We start from the raw sequence: 9,649 nt of genomic DNA, 5'->3' as shown, positions 1-9,649 counted from the left end.
GGTAGCAAGGTTCAAGCAGGTTTAAATCACAGTCCAAAAGCAGGGTCAGACATACCAAAGTTTCAAGTCCATAAATCACAACAATACCAGAGGAGTCAGAGATGAACGCAGGGTCAACAAAGCCGAAGGTCAAAAGCCAAGGATCAAGCCGAGAAGAATTCCACAAGGTCTGGAGCAGAGATGCAAGGATTCAGGTCCTGAACAAACAACGTTGCCAGCACAAATGACTGCTGGCAACAGACTTGCATATATACAGTGCTAGCTAATCAACTCATTAGCTAGCCAGGAGTGAGGACAGGATCCTGTCAGTAATCAGGGCGAAGAGATCTTCTGGCACGCATGCGTGCATTCTGCCTTCGCTCTCTCAGCTGTTGTCTTCTTACATTCCTGAGCCTGGTTACAGGTGGAGGCGAGTCTGATGATGAATTACTGGGCTGCAGCAGAGACTGATCCCTTGCAGGTGTTCCCTGGGAGGCTCTATCCTCCTCACCACTTAGATAGCTTTCAGCTACAGGATCCAGTCTTTGCCTTTCTGCTGCAGTACTGTCCTCAGGAGCCTGTTCAGGGTCCTCAGGAGCCTGTTCAGGGGCATCAGCAAAGGCAGGCATGACATCAGCAGGGGCAGGCATGACACACCTGAGCAGTTTCTGTCAAGAGAAAGAGCAGTTTCTGTCAGAGCTCTCTCAGCCCCACCTGCCTCACAGGCAGTGTTCCCTCTAAGCTGAGTTAGAGTGAGCTAGCTCACAGTTTTTTAGCCTCCGGCTCACACATTTTTGTCTCAGCTCAGGAAGGACGGCTCCAAAGCAAACTAATTGATGCAGCAGCCAAATCGCCCACTCACAACTTTAATGCCCATGACTCACAAAGTAGAATTTTTGCTCACAGGACTCCACAGCTTAGGGGGAACATTGCTCACAGGGTGTCTGTTGTGGGGAGGGGAAGGGAAAGGAGTTTGTAAGCCGTTCTGTGGTCAGTGTGTGACCATTTTCTTCCAGATTTATTACAGAATACAGGTTTTTTTATTTAATTCTAGAAGGAGGAGGAGGAGGAGATTGGATTTATACCCCGGCCTTCACTTGGAGCCTCAAAGCGGCTTTCCCTTCCCCTCCCCACAACAGACACCCTGTGAGGAGGTGGGGCTGAGAGAGCTCTGACAGAAACTGCTCTTCTTCAAGAACAGCTCTGACAGAACTATGGCTTGCCCAAGGCCATCCAGCAGGTGCAAGTGGAGGAGTGGGGAATCGAACCCGGTTCTCCCAGATTAGAGTCCGCGCACTTAACCACTAAGAAGAAGAAGAGAGAGATTGGATTGATACCCCATGGCCCTTCACTACCCAAGGGAGTCTCAGAGCAGCTTACAAACTCCTTTCCCTTCCCCTCCCCGCAACAGACACCCTGGGAGGTAGGTGGGGCTGAGAGAGCTCTGGACAGAAACGGCTCTTTTTCAAGGACAGCTGTGCCAGAGCTTGTGACTGACCCAAGGTCACATCAGCAGGTGCGAGTGGAGGAGTGGGGAATCAAACCCGGTTCTCCCAGATTAGAGTCTGCGCACTTAACCACCACACCATACTGGAAGGAGGAGGGCAGGAGGGGTGGAGGCTCATAGCAGATGTCTCAATGGAAGCCTTAACCCAGGGTGCTGCAGCAGTGAAAAAGGCAAACTCTACACTGGGGAGTATTAGGAAAAGGTTTGAAAATATGATGGCCAAAATTAGAATGCCACTGTATAAATCTATGGTGCAGCTGCATTTGGAATACTGTAGCTGTGGTCACTGTATCTCAAAAAGGCCATTGCAGAGGTGGAAACAGTACAGACGAGGGCAACGAATACAACGGGGTTGATGCACCTCCCTTATGTGGAAAGGCTGAAGCGTCTGGGACTTTTCAGTTTAGAAGCAAGACAAGCAAGACGACACGACAGAGGTTTATAAAATTATGTACAGGGTGGAGAGAGCCGACAAAGACAACTTTGCCGTCTTCTCCCAAAATACTGGCACTTGAGGACATCCAATGAAGTTCAGACACAAAGAAGTATTTCTTTACACAGAGGGTGATTAAAATGGGGGGATTTGCTGCCAGAAGATGTCGCGACGGCCACAGGAATAAACAGCTTTAAGCGGGGATTAGAAAGATTCATGGAGGATAGGTCTATCAGTGGCTACTAGCCATGGTAACTGAGGGGAACCTCGACATTCAGGGGCAGTCAATTTCTGAATCCCAGAGCCAGGAGGCAACATCAGGGGAGTAGATAATAGGTAAATAGGTACCCCTTCGGTAGGAAGGTAACAGCGTTCCGTGCGCCTTGGTGTTTAGTCCTGCCGGCCACATGACCACGGAAACGTCTTCGGACAGCGCTGGCTCTTCGGCTTGGAAACGGAGATGAGCACCGCAACCCTAGAGTCGGACTCGGCTGGCTTTCGAGCAAGGGAACCTTTACCTTTACCTTTTAACTACTCACAGCTCTTCGTAACCATCACAGAGAGCAGCAAGGGCGGGCAAGATTTCTGTGCTGGAATAGATCTTTCAGATCCAACTGTCCGTTCAGGCAGAAGCTGAAGAGCCAAGAGAACACGTCACAGTCTTCATGGCTTTTTTGGTGGGCCACAGGGTAGAGCCTGAAGGAGAACATCTGGTTAGGCCGAGAGAAGAAGCTTCTGCCTCCACTATCTGGTGCCGGCGTGAATGAATGTTATCAGTTCTATCGAGTGCAATCATGATCAGCAATCTCTACAGCATCCGGCAGAAGGACTGAGGATTCGTCTGCAAAGGGCCTTAGGATGGTGAGCTTGTGTATCTTTGTCAAGCCATGCTCACTGGATTGCTTCCTGACCATCGGTTCATCAAGGTCAGTATGACCTACTCTTGACTGGGAGCCGTTCTCCGGAGTCTCGGCCTGAGGTTTTTCACATCCCCTACTCCCTGATCCTTTTAACTGGAGATGCCCCTGGGGATTGAACTAGGTGCCTTCTGCATGCCAAGCTGACGCTAGATGACTTGGCAAAAAAAGATCCACCATTGCAGTGCTGTCAGATTCTTTAGTTGCATTGGGTAACTTGATTGGCCTGCTTGTAAGGCTCACCGATCGGCGGTGCCACGTGGGCTCTCAGAAATCTGTTCATGACAAAGGTCTCCTGATGGAATGACACATGCCTGAGGTGAATGGGCTGCTACATTTGGGTCCAGCAGAACCTTAAGAGACCAACAACATTTTCGGGGTATAACATTTCAAGTATCAAAGTTCCCTTTGCCAGACGTGAGGTGCATGAGTGTCGGTGTGGAGTAGTGGTGGGTGTCAAAGTAATATTTGGGAGACCCCGGTTCAAATTCCAAGTTGTGGCATGGAAGCCGAGTGACCTTGTGCTAGTTGTAACCTTACCAGCCTACCCTAGCTCTCGAGGTTGTTGTCGTGGGGATAAAATGGAGGAGACAAGAATGATGTGAGCTTCTTTGGATCCCCACTGGGGAAAAGGCGGGGGTGTAAGTGAACTGAATAGTTTAAATTGTTCAGCAAGAGAATTAGCTGCCAGGGCACTTAATAATAACATTATTAAGATAATGACTGGAGAGTTTAGGCACGGTGGTAAAGGGTTAAAAGCATGGGCGCCATCTGGGCTTTTCAAGTGGCTGTTTCTTCCCCAAGAACCATTACTATCATACTGTCCCTGACAAGCTGAATGCCTCTATTAGAATTTGAATCGTTCGTGATTATTTGTACTTCTCTTCCACATTAACCAGACAAGTGGAATCCCTTCTCCAAGAGGGGAGGGTCAGACAGAATAGGTAGTTTTCTGTGCTACCCTAAATGCCAAAGTGCTAAAAAAAAAATGCTGTCTCCCCCTAAATCTGTTCTCAAATACTTTTATTTCCGATTTAATTTCTCTGTTGTACCTGAGAGCCATCACCTGCAGCACCACGGTCTAGACAATTATGCAGCCAACTGCAGCCTCCACCATGGTGCCGTGTCATTTGTCAAAGCCAAATGCATTCTTTCAGGATAACAACAACAAAAAACCCTCCCTCCGGGCAATGGCTTCTCCCAGCCACAGCAAAACAAACCGGATGGCCGGCCATCTAGTGTCAACATCAGCCCCAGTTTGGGCAGGAGATTATAAATTAATTTTGTCCATTCAAAACTAATCACTCAATTAGTTAATTATCCGTTCAAAACTTGTGAGCAAGCATCGAATGCATATGCCTGGAGCTGAGGGAGTGAGCTCCCGTCTCTAGTTCCAGCTCCTGCCCACCTAGCAGTTCGAAAGCAAGAAATTGCAAGTAGATAAATAGGGACCACTTCGGTGGGAAGGTAACAGCATTCCATGCGCCTTGGTGTTTAGTCACGCCGGCCACATGACCATGGAGACGTCTTCGGACAGCGCTGGCTCTTCGGCTTGGAAACGGAGATGAGCACTGCAACCCTAGAGTCGGATTCGACTGGCTTTCGAGCAAGGGAACCTTACCTTTACTTACTTTAGAAAAAACAACTCATACATTAACTTAAGATGATCCAAACAAAGTAAGGAAAGCAATCCCAAATGCTTTCATTTACTTTTATTTGGCAGAGAATTCGACACTTTAATAATGGTCTGGGCACGGCTGGGGTGATGGCACACGCGCCCACAGGTTCGCCACCACTGCTCTATGGCATTGTACCCACTGGGGTCCCTGTCCTCCCCAGGTTCTATCCCCAAATCTCCAGAAGTTTCCCAACCAGGATCTGCAGTCTACCCCCCCATCCCCTACCAGTGGCTAGTGGGCCCTGGCAAGCTGAGGCGGTTTGGTCCACTGGTGCTTTATATGACAGCTTGGTTTGGAGACTTCTTTTTGCTGAGAGAAGGAGTAATTTTTTATATGCAGGGTGGAAGTATTGGTGGTCCTTACTAGCAAATGTCTGTGGGGTTTTTTTTTTGTAAATTTTTGGTCATTTTATTTCTGAAGGTTATTTCTACAGATTAGAACAAGAAACCGAACTTGGACAATCTACGACGTTTCCATGCAAGTCAAGTTATAGAAATTGACCTTTATTTAAACACAATAATCAGTTTCTTTAACTTTTTTGTTTTGATACAAAGTGACTTTTTTTTAGTATAGAAAAATCCATGTTTGCAACAGTGCTGGTCTGTTTCAAGTGGACCGCTGAAGCCCAACTCTCGCCTCTTTCTTTAAAAAAATATATAACTGCTGTCCCTCGACTTATAAACAGTACTTCAACTAAGAATTTATCAATAGGCTTTCTAAATTTTTTCCCCTCTCCTTTTCCTCTGTCCTGTGTTTTGAACTATAAAACAGTATCTGCAAAACAGGTTAAAATTTCCAACCAATTTTTGTCTTTGAACAACTGTGCAAGAAGAATCCCTTTTTTTTTTAAATTAACGCCAAAAAAAAAAGAAGCAAAAAACTAAAAAAACTGAAGGGTAAAAACCCAAAAGGGGGGGGGATCTTTCTACATTATGAAATGTTAGGAACAGGTTATCACAATGCAAAAGATAACTTGAACACCGACAATAAAGTTACAGTACCTACAAAACGTTGACATGCAATCTTTTTTTTTTTAACAAAGGAAAAATAAATGCACACTGCTGGAAAAACAAGGTTAGAAGTGCAAAGAGACACATACAATGGAATTTGGTACAGTCAGGAAATAAGTATTGTAACAATTTTTTTTAAAAAACATACACGATATTTGTTGACAGTGGCAAAAACTAACAGTTATAGGACCACACTAGATCCCTAAAAACCGAAGACCGTGCTTCTAATTAAATTAAAATCCCTATGACTACTACACACCGAAGTATGAGCGATGTAAGCTTCCAACTAAGCAGGCTATACCTACACCAAGCCGTAAAATAACGCAGTCCGGGGCTGGTTATTAACACTCCCGATCTGCTTCTTAAACACAGGCCTGACAACTCAAAAATTACGATTCCTGATTACACAACCAGCACAGTATGATCAGATACGTCATGACATTATGTAGCAGATCCATGCATAAAAGAAAGCCCAAGAACTTTTGACGGACAAACAGCTTGTGAAATATGAACAGTGGCCTGACCCATGTGTTTGGAGTCCTCCTATATTCACTCCCGAAAACACGTACCTATGCAAAAACTCGTTCACAATTCGTGCGGTTATTCTGACGCGAGAAAGTTCATCGCCGAACGACAGAATCACACCGTGTAAAGGTCAGCTTCACTCAGCATGAAGAAAACTCTACCCTAGCATTTGCTTCCCATATCAGAAGCGGAGAACAAAACAAAAACAAAACAGAAACAAAACCAAAAAAAACTTCGAACCGATTGTTAAAAAATTCAAGTAAACATGAACCTCCAAGTACTTGGGGGGAAAAGATTTTGTAAACGTATCTTAAAGGGTTTCTTTCACTTTTTTTGTAACCTTGCAAAGTCTTTTTATGGGAAACAAAGGAATTCTGTTTTCGTCCATTCATATAGAAGCACACTTCTGAGAATTCTGCTGACATAAGAATGATCGCCTTCCAAGTTCACCGTCCACATAATGTCTATAATCTGTGCCCACCATACAAGCAGTTATAAATGGACCACCCCACCCTTCAATGTTTATTTAGAGTCTGGTGCAGAGCAGGTTTCTACAAAGGGCCGGCTGGAATCCACAGGACCTTGTTTTGCTCTTGATCCACAGTCGTCATAATCTGAGTGCAAATGGTTGAAAGAGGACCGCCTTGGACAACGCCTATAAACAAAGAAGAATCATACATGACAAGTCAATTTCCTCCCAAAAGAAAACAGAATTCATACCAGCATGAATCAAAGTTATTGTATCTATTCGTTTGCTCTATTTACTTTTCTACTAAGGGGAGACCCAAAGCAGCTTTTACACCATTCTTCTCCCCTCCCATCCACTGCATTCTCACAACAACCTTGTGAGGTAGGACAGGCTGAGAGTGTATGACTGGTCCAACGTCACCCAGTGAGCTTCCATGGTAAAGCAGGGATTTGGATCCAGGTTTCCTAGATCCTACTCACACACTCTAACCACTACACCATGCTGGCTCTCATACTGAAGTTAGACATCAGACCCCCTTTAGTAAATGTATCCCCATTTATTTCATTTGTGCTTTACCCTCTTTCCAAGAGAGCGCAAGATGGTGTACATGGGGAATTCGAGATCTAGCCCTCCCACCAAACTGGGTCTGTAGTTTTTCTCACTGTAACACTTCCTGCTGCCAAAGAGACAAGCTGTCGGTCAGTTTGGTGTAGCCAGTTTGGTGTCGTGGTTAAGTGCGCGGACTCTAATCTGGGAGAACCGGGTTCGATTCCCCACTCCTCCACTTGCACCTGGCTGGATGACCTTGGGCAAGCCATAGCTCTAAGAGCAGTTTCTGTCAAGAGCTCTCTCAGCCCCACCTACCTCACAGGGTGTCTGTTGTGGAGAGGGGAAGGGAAAGGAGTTTGTAAGCCGCTCTGACACACCTTTGGGTAGTGAAGGGTGGGGGATAAATCCAATCTCCTCTTCTTCTTCTTAGTGGTTAAGTGTGCAGACTCTAATCTGGGAGAACCGGGTTTGATTCCCCACTCCTCCACTTGCACCTGGCTGGATGACCTTGGGCAAGCCATAGTTCTGATAAGAGCTGTTCTTGAAAAAGAGCTGTTTCTGTCAAGAGCTCTCTCAGCCCCACCTACCTCACAGGGTGTCTGTTGTGGGGAGGGGAAGGGAAAGGACTTTGTCAGCCGCTCTGAGACACCTTTGGGTAGTGAAGGGCGGGGTATAAATCCAATCCTTCTTCTTCTTCTTTTTAAAAAATAGCTTGTTTCTTTGGAGTGGGAACTACTGTAGCAAAACAACAAATGCTAAACCACCAGCTCGGGCAGCTTTCCCCCCACATGTGTACGATGGATCTTTGCAAAATGGCCCAATGAGTTTCCACTGGTCCTTCAGATGAGGAAGGAACAACTGGATTTGAGTTCAGTAACACCTTAGAAACCGACAAGATTTTAGAAACAAATGTAGAGTCCAGTGGCACCTTTAAGTCCAACAAAGGGTTATTTGAGGTATGAGCTTTCGTGTGCACGCACACTTTAAAAAAGTGTGCATGCACACGGAAGCTCATATCTTGAATAAACCTTTGTTGGACTTAAAGGTGCCCCTGGACGCTAAATCTGTTCTGCTGCTTCACACCAACACGGCTGACCACCTGAAAGATTTTCAGGGTGTAGGTTTTCAGTAGTCAGTGCTTTCTTTGCCAGGTACAGGTGCTACTGGACTTGAATCCAGCTGTTTTACTGTAGACCAACATGCCTACCCTCTGACACCCGAATCAGGAAGGGACATCTGTAATGGCAACAGTATGGACAACCGTACACGGACAATGGGACGCCTGAACTCACTTGGGGCACGCTTGAAAGCATTTTTCGTGAATCGACACATCTGCTCCCCTCGAGTCAACCTCTGCTGTGCCCGTTTCCCCGCCCATGTACAGAAGAAACCTATCTGACGAAGGGAGCGCTGACTCTCGATGGTTTCTAAGATGCTCCTGGACTCGAATCAGCACCAAAACAGACATGTTTGCCCTTTACACCATACTCCAAAAATGTGACTCCTGATGCACGACTGCCCCATGCTGCTTCTTTCCTTTTATTTGAGTTTGTAAGTTTGGTATCAAAGCACCGAAAACGCACTGAAAAGTCTGTGTCAGCAGCAGGGGTCATTTCCCGCAGGAGCGCAGAGGAGCGGGGCTCCGGCAGTAAAGAGCCCAGGGGGCGGACACATGCAACAAACCCCACCCCCTGCTCCCAGCAGCCCTCAATCAGAGCAAGAAGCAGTCAGGTAGGTTGCAGAGCCCACCCCCCGGCCCCAAACAGTCCAGTGGCACCTTTAAGACCAAGTTTTACTCAGGTGCAAGCTCTCCCTCCTCTGTGAGGACAGACATGCACATCCCCCCCCCCCATAGCTAGCAATCCAAAACAGTCCAGTGGAGCCTGAGCGGTGGGTGTTGCCTTCTGACACACTTCCAGTAATGTCAGGGTGTGTGGCATATGCAAATAAGGTATGCTAATGAGTTATGTTAATGAGCTCCTGCACCACTTTTTCTACAAAATGTCCCCTGGTCAGCAGTTCTTCAAGGTCTCAGTAGAACACAGGGGAAAATAGGGACACCTTTGAATTATGGTAGCTTGCCTTCGCTAGAAAAGACAGGAAACACGGAGAAGGACTTGGCATGTCTTACTTAACTTAAAAAAAAAATAGCAGGAAGAAAAAGCAGGCCGGCCGCACAACTCTGATCTTCTAAGACAACTGTCTTGTTCCTGAGCCCATCCTAAAGCTATTTTCAGCGGAATCAGGTGACGACGTTTACACATGAAACCTAAATATGGTTAGAGGGACCCTGTTATAGCATCATAAAGCCTCGCGTCTGAGCAGCGGGGCTAAGATTAGCGTGGGGACGCCAGCCGTAGCAACAAGCCACTATTTACAAATATTAGAGCAAGCCACGGAAGATCAGGCCCTTTATGGGTTTACTTGATAAAACAAACACGGCTGAAATTAGGAATATTTTTAGGGTGATGGACTGAGGGGATGGAAGGGAGAACAAACACACAGGTTAACAAATGATTAAACTGATGATTTTAGAAACATATTCTAGGTAGTTTCGGCGGGCAGCAGTAGAACAGCTAGA

General features: G+C 46.3%; 1 protein-coding gene across 1 annotated transcript in view; it reads right to left on the bottom strand.

The window, feature by feature from the left end:
- Positions 1 to 5,108: 5,108 nt before the first annotated feature.
- LOC107110659 (disks large homolog 5-like) overlaps positions 5,109 to 9,649 on the bottom strand; it is a gene marked incomplete at its 5' end in the record, with an annotated part of 31,910 nt that continues 27,369 nt past the window's right edge. The window contains one exon of the mRNA XM_015411459.1: positions 5,109 to 6,705. Coding sequence (XP_015266945.1) covers positions 6,602 to 6,705 — 104 coding nt within the window. The remainder of the gene's footprint in view (positions 6,706 to 9,649) is intronic.

Source organism: Gekko japonicus, unplaced genomic scaffold (genome assembly GCF_001447785.1).
Source record: "Gekko japonicus isolate JY-2015 unplaced genomic scaffold, Gekko_japonicus_V1.1 scaffold4031, whole genome shotgun sequence".
Lineage (NCBI taxonomy): Eukaryota > Metazoa > Chordata > Lepidosauria > Squamata > Gekkonidae > Gekko > Gekko japonicus.
The sequence above is the reverse complement of the archived record's forward strand: the minus strand, read 5'-3'. Positions and strand labels throughout refer to the sequence as shown.